The 18,203-nt window shown below is 46.1% G+C and overlaps 2 protein-coding genes across 10 annotated transcripts in view; both read left to right on the top strand.

Annotated features, from left to right (window-relative positions):
* LOC118310777 (phosphatase and actin regulator 1-like) overlaps window positions 1-3,699 on the top strand; it is a 44,808-nt gene extending 41,109 nt beyond the window's left edge. For all 9 annotated transcript variants that reach the window (XM_035634046.2, XM_035634049.2, XM_035634047.2 and 6 more), the window contains 2 exons: window positions 1,032-1,108; window positions 1,265-3,699. In XM_035634046.2, coding sequence (XP_035489939.1) covers window positions 1,032-1,108; window positions 1,265-1,280 — 93 coding nt within the window. In that variant the 3' untranslated portion in view covers window positions 1,281-3,699. The remainder of the gene's footprint in view (window positions 1-1,031; window positions 1,109-1,264) is intronic.
* Window positions 3,700-5,552: 1,853 nt separating this feature from the next.
* Window positions 5,553-18,203, top strand: part of phlpp1 (PH domain and leucine rich repeat protein phosphatase 1) — a 43,157-nt gene continuing 30,506 nt past the window's right edge. Inside the window, exon 1 of the mRNA XM_035634038.2 lies at window positions 5,553-7,468. Within this exon, the coding sequence (XP_035489931.2) occupies window positions 5,839-7,468 (1,630 nt within the window). The 5' untranslated portion in view covers window positions 5,553-5,838. The remainder of the gene's footprint in view (window positions 7,469-18,203) is intronic.

The raw sequence follows: 18,203 nt of genomic DNA on the forward strand, positions 1-18,203 counted from the left end.
TGTTTTGTTGACGTGCAGCTCTGAACACGCCAGGTCACACCTGAGCACCACTCACAAGAATCACAGGGATTCAGAGTTTTTTGTTACGCAACAACTCCCCTTACATAAGAGAGAGTAATTGGACAAAGAGCGCCTCAGGACCCCTCATTGTTTATTTCTTTTTATTTTTTTCCTGTTTCTATCATCTATGACATATTTGAATATTGCTTCTTCTCCTGTCACAGATGCATCCTCCCCAAAGCTGGAGACGTCCCCTTGAGTCATGCTGAATAGCATATACACGGTGACATCACCTGGCCGCACACTTTTGATTTCTTGGAGCTTTGACTCATCGTCGCTTTGAGAAACTCTGTTCAGTCATCCCGCCCTTGGGCAAGGCACTCGGCTCTTCACAGCTTCACGTTGTTTCTACGTAGAGACCATGATTCACTGGGCATTGTGTGTCGTACTAAATGTGAATGTGTAGAACAACATGAATGCTCAAAAACCCCTCTTGAAAAAGAGATGATTTTAAAAAGATGACGTGAGGCCTGTGTATGTAACACAACACAGTGTCGTCTACTAAGACAGTGGGAGCACTGCTTACTTGATTTCCTGTGTATTCCATGATTTGTAATTCACACACTGAAAATGTGTACGTTATTATGTGCTTTGGATCAAAGGATTGTATAAAATACCTAAATATACAACTTTGATGTTCTTAGAAAATGTATTAAAAATGATGACTAATGACTAAAAATGATTGCGTTTTAAATCCATGGCGTCGAGACGTCTTCATGGTTAAAAACACCAGCTGATTGCCTCACTACCAGCGACAGACTGTGTAGTACCTCTCTCAAGAGGGGGAAATTGAAGGCTGTTGTGATGCGAGAAGAGAATTCAGCGGAATCATTTATGGGCTTTGAAATGAACATAAATGATACATGAAGCATACCAAAAGGACAGAGTCGTCAGGGCTCAGAGGCTGCCGTTTGCTTTTACGAAGCCTTTGCTTTTCCTCTAATTCCCCCCGTCTTGTTTGTGCTCCGCAGGCAGCTATACGGAAGGAACTCAATGATTTCAAGAGCAACGAGATGGAAGTGCACGAGTCAAGTCGCCATTTAACCAGGTAATGTGCAGGCTTAAAATATATAATCCAACTCGCACACAGCTAAAGCTATAAATGTGCTGAAGGTTCTGGCTGTGCACTGGGTTTCTGGCTGAGGTGATGAAATGTGATGAAATATTTGAAACCGTCCTTTTTTTTTTATGTTTGTATTTTTAGGTTTCATAGACCATAGTAGACCGCCACTGTCTCGAGCAGTGCCCGACCGGCGCTCTCCTCCACTGAGAACCTTAAGTGCTGGACAGTAAAACGGTGCCCGTTTCTACAACAAGGCCATGTCTTCTGAAAATGCCTTTTTCAAGACCCACACAACTGAGTATTACACCACAGGACGCAGACACCCACTACTTTATCCACCGTAGTAGCACACAATGACTCCCGTTGCTCAACATCGCCCCTCTGTGGACTCTGCTCGACTGTCTCCCAAAGCCTCTGCTGAGCTCTTTGGCAGGCGCTCAGTTCTGCGGCGATTTTGGACAGCCGGAGGGTTTGTGTTTGCATTCGATTGACACTTGCGACATCTACCGAGGGCAACCGCTCCTTCACTTCATCAATAACACCGGTGGATTTGTCTCAGTGGACATGTTTTTAACCTGGCCTCTTTACTGCTGTCACTCTGAACGCCTCGCTCCCTAAAGGACGACTCTGTGCCAGGAACGCGGAGTTGATTGTTTTCTCTCCGACTTCACCGTATCAGCAGGAGATCCATCTTTCCTGCACCTGCTGGGACTTTGGGAGCTGCTTAGAATAAAAACACCCAGGAGAGCTGGGGGGAGGGAAGGGGGGGTCCAACATTAAAATCATGTGCAATATGTTTTTTCTGTGGCTTTACCTAGACAATAGCGTCCACTGGAGTCCCCTCTGTATCATTACCACAAAGTTCAGACTTCCCTCATACGTGCAACTCTCCCCTTGCCGACAACGTTGACATCTAATTGCTAACTGTGAATATGGGAGTTTGGCAGATGCCTGCACTCTCTCCAAATGTACATTATGTTTATACTAAGGAAAGGAAAGATACGTTTAAAGAAGATTAACGCTTGACAAAGTTTCATTCGTGTCAGAATCTTAGAAATTTAATGTAAAAAGTGCAGCTGGCAGAAATATTCTGGTTCCAGTGTGTTATCTGTTTTATATTATTTTAATGTTTTTTTTTTTTTTTAATAGAGGCAAGTTCATTTACATGTTTTAAATGTTCCAGCTGTTTGGATAGATCATCTAAAAAAGGAATACCAAGAGATGAGCTAACCGAATTATTATCTCATACTTTTTTTTTTTGTCTACAGCAGCGTGTTTAATGATCTTTGCTCATAATGTGCATTGTATTATACACTTTACTTTTATACTCATGTGACTATAAGTTTTTGACCAAGCAATATCTGCTGTTTGTATAGTGAAGGTTAAACTGCAGGTGTACACCCACCATTTCTTTTTACTGTGCTTATACACTATGTCTCACTTCAGGGTTTTTATTTTCTTTTATACTTTACAATAGGAAAAGCTTTATTCAGGAGAACTTTTCTGCATTTTTCTTGACTGATCCACCATAAAAAAAAATATAATAAATACTGCCTCGTGGACGCCTCACCGACACAAGATTTGATTCGATTCGATTATCAAATCTGTCACAAAACATGACGCGTCCTTAAATTAAAACCACTCGAGTACTGATTTTAGTGGATACAGTGAGTCTGGATTTTTAAATTTCTATTGCTAAAATTCTTTGCACTTTAAGAGTTTGGCTTTACAACGGTCATCGTTTCAAGTTCAGGGCCTCGGTCTGTAAAATATTGTTGGATTTCTAGCCTGTGACCAGTTTGTCTATTCACTTCAATGGTCTTGTGACCTGATCACTGATCACACACCAGTATTTCAATGCTCATGAGCTTTATGTACACAGAATATTTTTATTTTTTACTGTGTTACTTTTAAAGTGGCAATATGACATGCTCGGTTATCAGCTGAGAAGAAGTAGGCTAGGTGAAAAGTTGTTAGCTACCTACTACAATGCATCTGTCTGCAAAGTAAACTGTTTTCTCCCTTAAATGCAAGGTCTCATCCAGTGATGGATAGATGACCCAGTGTGAGAACTGAGATCATAAAAAATAGTTTTACACTTTATGGTTTGTATGTGACGTAGTGGGGGTTAGTTACACTTTAAAGCAGTTCTCCTTTGAATCAGTGCAAAAGCCGGTGTCATGTCCCGTTTAAAAAAAAAAAAAAAAAAAAAAAAAAAAAATTGGGTCGTCCAATCTCAGAGACTTTGAAATGTTTTGTTTTTGTTTGACAAGCTTCTGTATGATTCCAGCATCATTGCACAATCATTAAAATAGATCATAATACAAAATTAATTTATACAAACACAATCCAGTTCTCATTTTCAGCTCCAAGAAACAACCTGAGCTGAGGGGGCTCAGCATGAGGTTTTCCATTTTGCTGGAATCAAGGAACATGAATTCAGCAATAACCGGTTTCCCTTCAATGTCGAGGGAACAAATGAATGCATTTGAAAGTGATTTTTTTTCTTCTTTTTTGAAATACAGAACATCATGTAAAGGATACATCATGCCAATTAAATTCCACCTCTGAATGCATTTGTGTTCTATACATTCTTTCTTTGGATATGATTTTTTTTTTCTTCAAGCGAAAACACTTTTGAACATGTAAATATCCGTAAATTCTAATCTTAAATCCTTAAGTCAAATTGAATGTGTAGTAACATTAGACGATTATGCATGTGTTACTTTGCAATAGAGCTTCTTGTTCGCTAGTTTGCAAGTCTTCTGCTGCCTTTAAACTCATTCCCTAAAAATATATATTTTTAATTTTAATGAAGAGTGAAACACTTTCAAGCTTGGACCATGAGGGATTTCCTTATCATACTTGATACTTGAAGGCATGGTTATACTTACTCCTAGTAAAGGAGAGATTAAAAATATGTTTGGCCATTTAGATACTAAAAACATGACAAAAAATATGATGTAACACTGGAAAATGCACCTTGCTTGGTTAAACTAGTTGAGCAGGATGTTGTCTGTACTTTTTACCTGCTGTAACACAGAGTACTTGGGCACACTTTACGTCCCAAGTATGATCATCATTTTTAAATATATATCAATTAATGAATGGATTTATATTGTCCATTATACAAATGGGTTTGGAACCACCTGAAACTTAAGAGAACACTTTCTGCAATGGAGAACATACATGGTGGACATGTTGGCTCCAGTTATTTACATAATGAACTTATTTGGAAAATATTTGGCACAAAATTGTTTGAGATAAGAGGAAGAATTTCAAGAATAAAGTTGAAAGGCTAAGAAAAGAGTTGAAATGTCTAGATTATGTCGAATAATATATCAAACTACTAACATGTAATTCGTACAGTTGCCTCGACAGAATGCCTTGTGTAGATGAATTTAATGAAATTGTTCTTCAGAATCAATCGAGATTCACTTTCAGAACTTAAACACAGAGTGGTAATCGGTGTTAGGTTGGAAAGGTGGAACACTGGCAGTCAGTCTGTATTTTATTAATTTTATTCTCGAAGGAAAGAGAGGAAAGCAAATCTTCCTCCTAATTTTGTTGGCCGTGCCTGGCCCCAATACTATGACAGGGAATCTAAATTTGGACGTCAACTAATAATAATGATGATGATGTTGCAAGCCCGTTGCCTTCTTCACCACATGAGAGAAAAGTGGAGACCTGGAAACACTCATGTGGCTCAGCACGATAAATATCCACTTCCGGCCACTAGATGGCGATAAACACAAGAGAGAGAGGGAGCCGGTGCACTGAGCCGCTCTGTGCTTCGGCCTTGTGAAATGGCGTCCTGATGAGATGGTGCTCAAGTTATTTGCCCCGTCACCACTTGTCTAAAAATAATTGAACCCTGAGGGAAGCATCATTTAATCCCACACGGTGTAATAAGAAGGAGGACTACATTAAAGTGGGGAATAACGTGTGCAACTACAACCCTAATGAGCGATAGTTGTCAACTTGTCAACAGCTGATGACGTTTCGCTGAGTCCGCAGCTTCATTACACATTGCGATAGTTCACACACACACACACACACACACACACACACACACACACACACACACACACACACACACACACACACACACACACACACACACACACACACACACACACACACAGCTGAGGCAACGCCGCAGCGTACAGCCCCTCCGAACATTTTATACGAGCTATGTTTACTCCTCTCACCCGCTCACCGCCTCACTCGGAGCGCGGCATCATGGGAAATGTAGTCGCGGCGCCAGCTCTTCCGTGCGGCGGCTGTCGCCGGGCAGAATACACTTCCCGGCGGCCACCGCGTTGTTGTTAGCGACGCCATCTTGTGTCCTCCTCATGAATATATATTAGGCGGCATTTGCGTAGGAGGTGGGCCGACGTTCATTTCATATTCCAGCGCCAGTCACGTCTCCGCCCCGAGCCGTCCCCACACGCCCTGCCTCCTCTCCCAGCGAATTTAATCGGTGAAATGTTTTTTGTATTTTCGTCGCGGAGCAGCGGAGGAGACTCCGGCGAGAAAAAAAGGGGGAAGGCAAGAAGTGAATGACTACTAGTGGGATAAGTCGGCAACGCCGCCCAGTTGGCGGACATTTATCAAGGTGGGCACGACACTCGGGCTTTTAAATGTAGCAGCTGGAGGAGAAACCAAGTGCGCACCGTTATTTATTCAGAGCGGCGGACTTTTCATTGGCAGCGATGGAAAGTGTGCAGGCTGTTGCTGAGGACGGCGCGTCGGATGGAGGCGCGACGAAGTTAATGAAGAAGCCCAGCGGACTGTCTGTCGCCCGGGGGACTCCGGCGGATGATGGCGGTGGACGCTTGGCAGCCTCCCGCGCAGAGGCGAAGAACGGGACCAGCCTCTCTCATTCCGCCACCACGGCGGCGTCGAGTGCGTCGAGCCGAGCCGCGTCTGCGCCTAATGGCCGGGGCTCGTCCAGCAACTCCGGCTCGCTTCTGTTGAGACGGCGGCGCTTGAAGAGGAACCTCTCCGCCGCCGCCGCGGCCACCGCCGCCGCCTCGGCTGTCACCGCCGCCTGCGGCTCCAAGATGAGCTCGGCCCTGTCCTCCGCGTCTCTGCACACCCGGAGTCTGGACAGGAAGACCCTGCTGAAGCACCGGCAGAACATGCAGCTGCAGCCCGCCGACCGCGAGTGGGTGAGGGCAGATCTCCACCGGGGCTCCGTGCACGTCCACGACAGACGGACGCCGTCGTATCCCAGACCGGTCCTTTGCACTATGGACACCACGGCCGGCGAGGTGGCGCTCCGGCTGAGCAAACTCTGCGGCAAGTCGAGCTCCGTCATGCGCATTTTCTGCAAAGACAGCCCCAAGACTGACCAAAATGGCAACTGCAACGGGAAGTACGACTACGGCGAAAACCCGTGCAAGGCGATGGAAGACTCGAGCATGAACTGCGACCACCTCGCTCCCCTGGAGTCCACACACCTGAGGGGTCACCCGCGCGACAGGCTGAGGCTGCTGCTCATGGAGGACGCAGGCGAGCGGCAAAAGCAACAGGACGTCGATGGGAAACTTTTCACCCCCGAGTCGGAGTCGCAGGACATCATCACCTGCTCCCTGTCCGATTTAAACTCCAACTCCAACATGGATACCCCCAACGATGATGATGATGACGACGACGACGACGACGACTCGGAGCACAGGAACGGAGTGGACTGCTACGGGCTGAACTCCGGCTCCGACGTGGAGAGCAGCGCGTTCGATGACCTGAGCTCCGGGGCGAGGCTCAGCGAGCACAGGGACTCCCTCAGCGACGACATGATCCTGGGCACGGAGGCGTCCATCCTCAGCCCCGCGTTCGACAGCGCCACGGAGGGCCACGACACGTACGGCAGCTCCTCGGACGAGCTGGAGCTCGACGGCCCCGCGTCCGGCGCGAGCATGGGCCCCGGGTCCCAGCACCGCGCCGGGGGCCTCCCCGCTGCCGGCTACAAGCAGTGCGGCGTGGGGCTTTTAAACGACAACGCGGGCCCAGGGAGCAGAGTGAGCCCACACAGCCTGGGCAGCCTGCCAACCAGCAGCAGTGCCGACTCATTGTCGAGAGCCTGTTCTACAGGTAATACACCTGACATCCAAGACCCGGACTGTGGCCCGGGTGCCGCCACGCCAGAGGCGCGCAATGGGAACTCCTGCCCCACGCTGTATGTGCAGCTGCACGGCGAGGCTGTCAGGAGGCTCAGCCCAGATGAGAGGCCCCTGCAGCTCCAGAACGACTTTCTGTTTAAGCTCGGATTTAAGGACCCTTGGAGAGTTCAAGAGGAAGGGCTTAACACGGAGATTGGCTCCTTGTTACGTTTTTACGCAGGTAAGTGGAATAATGCTTTGAGGTCTAATCACATTCTCTCGCCTTCCAGGTTACTGCTCATTTTAGGGGCACACTTGTTGGGGGCCCCTTCGTCTTTGTGCACACGACAGGGTCTGGGCTGCAGATCCTTTGGAGTCGGAGCGGTTGTCAAACCGATATCATTTATATCTTACGTGCAAAGCAACTGTTTATTCCAGATATTATTTCCACAGTGTTTGTGAATGCTGTCAGGGAAGGTTGGGTGCAGCACTGGACCTTGTGATGGTTTAACTCTGTGGGGGCACGAATAGGTCAGAGTAAGGTCACGGCCCAAAGGCTGCTGCTCTGCCAAATCCACCTTGCCTCAGGGACTTCCTGTGAATTTCCTTGTTTTGTTTGTTTGTGTGTTTCTCCTGGCCTTGACTGTGTCTGTTGGACCGTAGCAGCACACTGTGCTCCCATGGACATGCATGACATCGCTACAAAGCCATCGCCGCAACTTATGGTGCTCCGACACGGGGGCCCTTTTCCGGCTTTTGCCCCATTATCATCCTAATGAAAAGGCTGAATGTCTTTGTGGTCGGGTGGAGCGCAGGGGTGGGAGCGCCGGGGCTGGGAGGACCATAAACCCTCACTGTGGACTCAGTGAGTGCCGGTCATTGAGATGCTGCACAGTGCCTGTCCCATTGGCATCCAGCTCGGCCCCCTGTCACACTAACTGACTGCCTGCCAAGCCGGTTTAACGTGCACTCCCAGAGCTCAGGAAGCCCCTTTTTCTTCACCATGCTACCTCCCCCTCACCACTTGTTCTCTTCTGGATGACAACAGTTGAGTAGAAACTGTTTGTTGGCTCTGAAGTGTGGAAAAGAGACACTAACAGAGGCTCTGTCACTGCAGCTTCCTGTCCAGAGAGCATGTTGAACCGCAGGTCATCCAAAATGTGCTTGCGCTCACATTCACAGTCGCACGCGCTTAATCACGACCTGTTGTGCTCTTGAAGTACTGTGTTGCTTAAGGTGCTACTGGAATTTATATAGCATGGTTGTAAGAGCATGTACACTGGTGCATTTTGGGAAAATAAAGTGTCGGTGCAGTCAGCCGAAGCCAACCAGCAGCAGCGGCAGCAGCAACAGTTTCTTGAAGCACTGAAGTCCGTTGTGAGGGCAACGCCTCCAGATCCCATGTGAGATGGCTTAACTGTGGTCACCTGAGCTCTCTCATCAGCCAATAACACCACTCAGCACCCAGGCTGCAGCCTGCAGATAGGAACTAATTCTCATTCGGCTACACGGAGAAGGACACTGAAGAGCTTGTGCGCGTGCACACGCACGCACATACACAGACAGAAGCAAGCACTGTAGAGGGAAAGTGGAGCCGATCGCCCCTTTTGACATGTCGGGCCTGCTCCTCTGCCATTTCCTTACACACGAGTGAAGCATGTGAGGAATGTACGCTGGCTCCCCTAGAATGTCAGGAACGTCTGCTGAGGAGGAAGTGGATCGGGGTGGGGTGGGAGAGAGGGAGGGGGGTGTGCGCGAGGAAGGGGGCGGGTGCCATGCTGACACATGTTGAGCTGAATTTGAATGGTTGTCCTGCCCAGATAGTGGAGATGGGGCCGGCCTCAGCTGACTCGCTGGCTGACTCTCAGGCGCAGCTGCCACAACTGTAGACCTCAGTCACACTGAAGGCCCTTTTTTGTCTGCATGCCTGTGCATGCAGAGTGGCCTTTTGATGCAGGAACTCCAGCATCTAAACCCCCGTTTCACTGCTCCGATTCCAAGCAAGAGCACGGTGCCGATTTCATGGTAACCTAGATATTAAGTGCCCGAGACTGTTGAGGAGTTGCCACGGTGCGTCTCGCCAGATCCTTCAGGGCCAGTTTAACTCGGAAGGGGTCGGCTCGTGCTTTGACTACACAGACTTTTGCGGTGGCCAGATGAGAGAGAGTCACTTTGCCCTGCTAGACACACACACACACGCACACGCACGCACACGCGCACACTCATGTACAGAAGGCAGCCTAGATCAAAGAGCCGCTGTCCTCTTTGGCAGGCTGACGAATGATCCTTTCAGAGCTGCCCACACAGGGGCCTCTTGTCATGCTTAGCCAGCTTTATTAGAGTTTTGAGTACAAGGGAGAAGGGTGAAATCATCATACACAGACTCTTATAATCAATAGTTGCACATTCCGCTGCTGACCAGCGCAGAATGCCATCGCTCTGAAATATAAGTACTCCTCTCTCGGAGCGTAACAGGTTTTTATAATCAAGTCACAGCCGCGATTAAATTGCCCATTCGAGTGAAAGTGTGCAGGGTAATGATCGGCGTCGCTCCTCTGAGGACAGGAGATCCCATGAGAAATGAAGGCACCTCACCTAGATGTTGCCTGTCTGTGTGTAGCCTTGCTAGAAAAGGTTAACACACACTGGCACAGGGTTTCCCTAGAGGCAGTGGACCTGGAGATCTTAACCAAATCAAAGCAGGCAAAGTCAATTATTCAGATTCATTAGCCCACTTTGCTTTGCAAACGCTCCTCATCCATGCACTTCAGCTTTTTTTCTTCTTTTTTGTGAACTCTCCCCCTTACCCTATTATTGTTGAAATGTTTTCTTTAAAAAAAAAAGTCTCTTATAAATCTAAAGTGGTGTTAAGACATGGCCGCTTTATGAGTGAAATTGTTGACCACTGGTGTATGCCGGCCTGGAAACTATCATCGCAATAATTCCTTTCAGCCTCTCGCAAGTTTATCGAGCTTGTGTGAGACAAAATTTGGGCTCAGGAACAGTTTCAGGACGCTGCGCCCAATTTTCAGGTAATTCCCGTGTTGTTGTTCTGTATTTGCCAGCAAGGTGAACTTGGCAGGAAGAACCTCTTCATGCAGAACTAATAAAAGCAGAGGTGTGTGGTGAAATATTGAGCATGATGACTCTGCTTGTACAAAACAGAGGTCTTATATGCATGTAATTTCTTACCATTTGTTTTTATGACTTTGAATAGTTATAGTGAAAACAAAACTATAGCTTTTTATAATATAGTTTTTGAACTCAGGAATTATTTCTATTAAAATAGCACTGCGTGGTGCACCTTTTTCATTGCATGTTCTAAATATAGAGTTTTCTCTGCACAGATTCTCATTATCAAATAAGGATTTCATGCTTATTTCCTCACTGGTATTGATATGTAATTTGCAAGATTTTAATAATTATTCACATTTTCTGTCTGCTACTTAGGTTGTCCACAGCGTCCTTAATGAACAGATTATCATCTTTTGAAGAACCTGGGAGTATATTTTTGATCGCTTTTTCTCTTCTTTTCACAGTTTTTTTTACAGATTCTCTCTTCTTTTTTTTTTTAGTGCTAGAGCTGCTTAACTTCTTCTTAGTTTGTGGTCACATGGGACAGATGTCTCGATGTTCGCATCTATAACAGATGTATAGTTCTTAGTGGACGACCCAAGGAGAAGGAGACATGAATGACGAGAGACGAAGCATCTGTACACTCTGAGGCATTAACCCCAAGAGTTTTTATGATGAAAGGTTAGAAAAGAAACACAAGCGCCCAAAGACATGTGAACAGAGTCACTCGTAGCGGAAGCAGCTCGACTTCTGACGATCAAGTAGACACAACATATTAACATTTTAAGACGATGCTTGAATTACTCGAAAAACGTTGAGAGATCTCAGTTCAGGCCTGCGTCTCTTACCTCAGTTCTGCTCCCAGGAGGCGGCGGCGGGCGGCCGGTGACGTGATGACTTAAACGACTCTGGAAGGTTTAAAGGCTTAATGAAGCTCCCAGCTTTCTCGAAGCTTTTCTCCAGCAGCCTCCGTGGCGCTGTTACGCAGAGAACTGCTCCCTCGGTCTCGTCTGAACCATGTCGTTCCCCTTCGTAACAGTCAGCACGCCAGATCGCTCCCACACTCTCACTTGCATCTCTACGAAAACATTTTCAAAGGCAGAAGGAGAACAGTCTGTGCAATTTTTGCCATCATTTAGTTTTTTTTTTCTCTTTTTTTCTTCTAGTTTTTATGAACGGTCGCTGGTTATCCTGATAGGAATACGAGTATGACTCCCTACGGTTCAATGAATACGTTATGTTTTCGGAATCCTCTTTTATTAGTCACTGGGTATTTACGGTATTTACGAGTTTCACTCAAATCTACAAAACATGGCTTCGATCACGACAATGGCAGCATCTCCATGGATGCAAACACTCGGCCGCCTCATCTCTTTCTTACATCCGCTGTATGTCCTCGCCTGATAGCTAATGGTCTTTGTAAATGGCCCATTGCTGAGTCATTATGTAATTGTGTAATCAGATTTCACACGTTCCAGAGCTCAAATTCAATACGCATGTGTCGGTGTGCGCTCATGTTTTTTTTGGGTCCATTATGTGTGTGCCCCCGAAATGGAAAGCGAGCAATCAAAGGATAGATTTCATACGCGGTATTTTGTATCTCTTTACGCTCGGCTCCACGTGTAGAAGTGGTCTTAAATGAAATGTGGCTGTACGCTCTGTGTTTGAGCTAGATGCTGTGTGTGAGGATTCACACGTGTGTGTGTGAGTGCTGATTGCAGACAGTGACGGGATGGTGGTGTCAGCTCGTAGCAGTTAAAGCCAAGGGAACTGTTTTCCGTCTAATACAGATTGCCTCCCTGGCTGACATCTTCCCACCCTCTTCTCCTTCCCTCTCACGCCGAATCTCCCTCCCTCTCTCAATTTCTCTCATGATCGATCCCCCTCCCTCGCCTCTCGCTATCTTACCTCGCATCTCCTCCTCCCTCACACCATCTGACAGTTTCCATTTATCTTCCCATATCTCTCTGTCCCTCCGTAGCTTATTGCTACGACCGGTAATTCCAAGAATTACCGGTCACCCTCGTAATGATTAAATATGAATATTAATAAAAGATCCAGGTTATTATTTCTACTGGTCTAATACAAATTAAAGCACCCTTTCCCCCCCGCCTCCCCCTGTGTGTGCTTGCGTTTGTTTTTGATGTGCAGTTGTGTTTAGTCCATGTTCCCCTGTGGAAATAAGTAAAATGAAAATGGAGGGGCATGCAATTTAAATTCTTATTGCTTTGTGGTAAGCAGCTGAATCTAAGCTGACAATGTCATGCTGATATGTCACCCCTCTCTGGCTGCCAGCGCTCCTGCCTTCCAAGACACAGAATTGGGAACAAGGAGGGGGGGGGGGGGGGGGGGTTTCAGGAAGGGCAGGGGGCTTTTTTTTGCCCTGAGGGAGCAGCCCATCTTCTCAGCTGTCTGTCAAACTGCCCTTGCTGAAACCTCCCCAGAAACCTCGAAGGGTTATAGTGGATGGAGTTCATGAACAAAGGCAGAGCAAAAAGCCCCCCCCCCCCCCATTTCAGCGGGGTCACGAAGTAGGCTGACTGTCCCCGAGTCGAGCACCAGTCCCTGCCCTGACCACATGCATGAGGTTGTGTCGGGGGGGGGGGGGATTAGAGGAAGGCCAGCAGGGGCTCACTTTCCACAGCTTTGATCAGCAGCAGCGCAGCCTAATACCAGCCAACATCTGCAACTCTCAGCATTAAAGAGGCCCAAAAAATTCCGATTAGGGAACACACAGCCTGCTCGCCTGCTAGTGTACAGGACAGAACTGTGTCAATTCCTGGATGGGAGGTTTTTAAATACCAGCGCTCCAGTGGTGCTTACACTGATTTGTTTCACAAAGCGCGAGTCTCCGGAGAGGCTTTTTAAACACATTGTGTTTAAAATTCCAATTTCTTTGCATTTCAGTTTCTCTTCCGAACATTCAGCACATGCAAGTGGCTACAGGACCAGTTGGTTTACTGGAGATCGTGTTTTCACAGACACACCTTCCTACCATGCAGAAATTAAAAAAGAAAGACACTAAAATGATGAGTGTTTTTGGAAATGGAAGTGTGAATGGAATTCCGAGCTTTACCAGACTGTCCCCGAAACGCCCTTTGTGTCATTTGGACACAGCTAGATAAGGTGTGTTTGGGTGGAGCTGATCTTGTTTTCATGGACTCTGCTCTAATAAGAGGGGGCAGAGTTGTTGATATGGAATGACCTAGTTTAAAGTTCATCTCCTGAAAAAACCCCTGCAGAAGCACAAGAATGACACTTCCTCATTGGGTGAGTGCTTATTTTAAGAGAAAAGGGCTTTAAAAGCAAACAGTGGGAGGACATGGCCAGCAGCCCACAGATGTACAGTTATAACTTTGCAAAGTTTTACTGTCGTTAATGTAAGACCCACACTTTAATCCTGGAGATATATCCGCAGAATATCAAGCTTTCAGATGCTGCAGTTCCAAAATATGTACAGTCTAATGCAGTACAGAATACCTGCAATGAATCCCGTCTCTGTGTAACAATATTCAGAGACTGTAGAGGAAATATTCAGACCCATTCTTAAGCAAAAGTAGCAATACTGAAATGTAAAAATACTTAATTACAAGAATAACGTAACATGTTTTCATCAAAATATACTCAAAGCTGCTATAAGCGTGTATTTTTTCTATGAGCCCCCAGAGAATTGTTACCCATCTCTTTAGTTTCATTTCCTCTGAGAGTTTTAGTGTACTTCAGCTGATTGTTTTGGTTTTCCAGCCTGCAGCTTGAATGTTACTGTGACTGTGATTCACTCTCAATGTTCCAATAGCATTGTTTTCAGTTGCATGCACACTGGGCCTTTATTATCTTCTATTATCTAGCCTCTATTAGCTCAGCGAATACTAGTGTTCACTTCCCACCTGAGCAACCGGGGTCCGACTCCTGGTGCGACCACTTCCCAATATCACCCAATATCCCCTGTGTATCAGATCAGTACCCTAGATGTGTAAATAAGCCATTTTTTGTCTTACAAATAATAATATATCAGTATTGTGTTCACAGTTTGTTTCCATCACCCCTAGAAACAGAAACAATACAGAATAAACTGCCCCTTCAGACACTTATATTAATACAGATGGATTATTATTATTACAGATTGACATCCAGTATTCACCCAAAATGAACAGATTCATCAAAAGCTAAACAAACTGTCTATCCCAAAGTAAACTATCACAAGCTTCATAGTGCACAGATTTATTGTAAGACTATTATATTGCATTCACTTCACACAGGTGCGCTCCAGAAGTTATTGAGATAAGAGCAGCGTCGTGTCTGAGATCTGTGGAGCTAAAAGTCCAGTTTTCACAGAGACAGGGGAGACATCGCTCCACGTGCAGCCGGTCTCAATCATTAACATGGCAATTTGCTTGTCACTCGCCGCTAGCTGCGCAGTGGAACGAGAGAAAAGAGAGGAAAGAGTAGAGCGTTCACCTGCTGCACCAGGAAGTTCCTTTTCCTTCTCACTTTTCCTCGCCCATTACCTCCTCATTTGCATTTTTATCCTGTTTGCTCTTGCGGATACTTTTTAATTCTTTTCTTTTTTTACGGGCCAGTCTCATTTTGTCTCTAGTTCCTGTTTCATTTGTGGTGTCTCTCTACAGTTGTATTAACATTCGCTCGGCTGCCGCCCAATTCTTTTCTGGCCCTCACTGCTTCCCAGTCCCACTGGTTGAATACTTCCTCTCTCTCTCTCTCTCTCTCTCTCTCCCCCTCTCTCCCCCTCTCCCCCTCTCTCTGCCCGAGCAACCCCCTTACCCCCCTCCCGCTCTCTCTCAGTGGCACTGTGTTCACATGGCCCCTGCATGTGACACGAAGTCGAGCCAAAACACCCCGGATGCCCGCTTCAGCCCTCCACTGTTCCAGACCTTGTTAAATTTTAAACAAAACAAAAGGGAAGAAAAAAGGAGGGAGGCAGAAAGGGGGGGGGCGGGGAAGAAGGAGAAGAAAGAGAAAAGTGAGCATGTGGGGGCAGGGGAATGTGCAACTGCATCACAATCTCATTCATTCACTCATCCTGACCCTGCGCATCATCAGCAGAGAGCTGCCCTCTCTCTCTCCCCTCTTCACTCTTCCTGTGTGAAAGCCTTCCTCTCCGTCTTTCCCCCCTTTCTCGCTGCAATGAACTGGACTGAGTGTAGCTTTAACCGCAGATCTGGGGTCTGATTACTTTGCGGTCTGTCCTTCAGCGGGATTAAAGAACAACTTTGCTCTGTAGCTGTTGCATTCTTGGACAAACCTTTCCTGTCAATTATACCGCATGGCTCCTGCTGCCCATCAAGTGCGTTCTAATACATCATGGAAAAAGAAGAATAGCTGGACTAAAAATAACAACACCCACTGCTTACCCTTTATTATTGCTTGTCCGCTTCCTTTGTACGAACCTCCTTATTACCTCTGCTCCTTTTTCACTATCAACGGAATTACCGCAGCATGGCGGCCTTTAATATAAAGTCTCCCGGAAAAAAACAAACTTGGATGCCTGCAACATCCCAGCGGCTCGCTTCCAGATTTAGCAAAGCTATGAGAGTCCTCCATAGCCTCTGATAGTGCATGGCTTTAGGGGTTAAGCACAAATGATAGCAAACGATTATCTGTGTGTCTGTGGTCCACCCTCAGGGAAAACGTGGAGCCGAAAGTCGTTTAACTGTCCCCTCATCGTGGATTAGCAGCTAATAATTCCAATCAGATACACGGACTGTGACATTGTCACCACACGCGCTGCTCATGTATTTCCTGGCACCGTGCTTACAAGGCATTATTTAGGTTGAGACACCGGATCCGTTTGGCAAACTGTAACCAACACCACGCAGTGCTACAGCAACGTGGTGCTGTGTTATTTATAGAGATTAAGTTGCTCTTCAATTGAACTCACGGATTAAGCTCACCGTGTATTTCTCGCGCCGCTAGAGTATGTCAGCTTTGGAATATTTGTGAATTGAAATGGCACAAATACTTAAATCCTGACGCCTCGTTTATGAACAAAACATGTTCGGACAGGAGCCTCAAGCAGGTACAGCAACCTGCTCTGGTACTCAAGTACTACATGTTTGAAAATGTTGCTGCTGCCGACTTCAATCTGCTGTTTCGCTACTCCAGGAATATGTCTACTCGTTGACTGGTGACACTTGATTCATGCACACACAGTGTGTACGATCACGATCCGTTCACTGAGAAAAGCAAACGTTGGCATGTCACACACAGATTGTTTTACATTTTGAAGCACTTATATTACATGTAGACATAACTAGGTATAGTCTGTGTCCGTCTCCTTCGGAGGCTACGTTGGCCCACAAATTCATCCAACAGGTGGATCGTTCCCGGCCCAAACTGTCCCAGGATTCATTGCGCAAAGTTTCTCGTGTTGTGGCCAACTGTATGTAGCTCTGTTGCTAGGCGACAGCCGTAAGGGCGGAACACGCTGGTGACGGCAAAAAGGAAATCAGGCATAGACCAGACTGTCTAATTTTGTTTCGGCCACTGAATTGGGACACAGCTAATAATAACAGTGCCACGGATGCAGATAACTACCTCATATACATTATTCAAAATTAATGTGTAACCAAGCACATCAGCAATTCCAGTCCAGGAAGAAAGTGATACGCGATAAGATTAGTCTTTCTCTCAGACTGACACATGACGTCACGTCGTCTTCACCTTTGACATGTGACCGGCTCCTGCTTCTGCTCACTTATTACTGACTGATTTTTGAATTCCTCTGGGTTATCAAGTTGGCAAAATAAGAATACAATCTTTAGAGCTGCATAATGTGCACTTTGCACAGTTCATAAATTAGGAAGGAGATTATTTTTGCTATGGTAAAAATCTGGCAAATGTCATAGGCTTCACATTTCCCCTCTGGGCAGAAACACACACACAGTCTACCTGATTATTTTCTGCAGTTTTGCTCTTTTGTGACCTTTTTAAATGTTCTCCTTCTAATGGACACCCGTGCTGCAATAGTGGAATATCTCCATTAAAACATTAATTTCTCATTTTTGAGTCTCATAAGTCAAATTAAAGTCCAAGCAAGGTTGGAATTGCAGGAGGGCACAGAAATATAGAAGGTAATTGATAACACATTTGTTATTTGTAAAGTGTTAATGACATGGATGATTCTGGTGGCATTAAAATACAGTTGAAGAAATACTCAAATTGAGTTCATGGGTGCAGAGATATTATAAAGTCGCAGTTCATTGTTCTCAGGTCTATTGGCATTAGATGCCTGTTGTTTCCCATGGGAAAGGCCAGATTTCTGTTACAGTTGTTGTTGTGTAGCTTCTGTGTTCCTGTCAGATTCACTTAAATAGGATTAATGATGCTGGTATTCTGAGGGAGACACTATGGGAAGCACTTTTGGCACAAGGCAATATATTGACCATGACTGTGATCGTGTGAAAAGAGTTGGATGTCGAGCTCTGAATGTGATATGTCCCTGTTTCATTTCTATCAGCAGAACAGGAATTATCAATTCAGTGGGAAAAAAGGGAAACCCAGGGCGACAAATAGGCGGGAGTCCCTGCAAGATAATTAATCACTGACACACACACACACACACACACACACACACACACACACACACACACACACACACACACACACACACACACACACACACACACACACACACACACACACACACACACACACACACACACACTCTCTCTCATAAACTCAACGCGTGTGCATCCATGTGCACTCCACCGCAATCAGCTCTAACCTTTTTGCGTGACCTCAAACCGTCGGCAGCTTACCAATTAGCGCTATCATCTCACCCCCGTCGCCTCGGTATCAGAGGGAGGTGTCGTCAGGCGGCTCCTTTATCGCTACTGTCCCTTCATCCCTCCCTGGCTCTCATATTTCACCCTCCCCTGATG

Source organism: Scophthalmus maximus, chromosome 5, assembly GCF_022379125.1.
Source record: "Scophthalmus maximus strain ysfricsl-2021 chromosome 5, ASM2237912v1, whole genome shotgun sequence".
Classification (NCBI taxonomy): Eukaryota; Metazoa; Chordata; class Actinopteri; order Pleuronectiformes; family Scophthalmidae; genus Scophthalmus; species Scophthalmus maximus.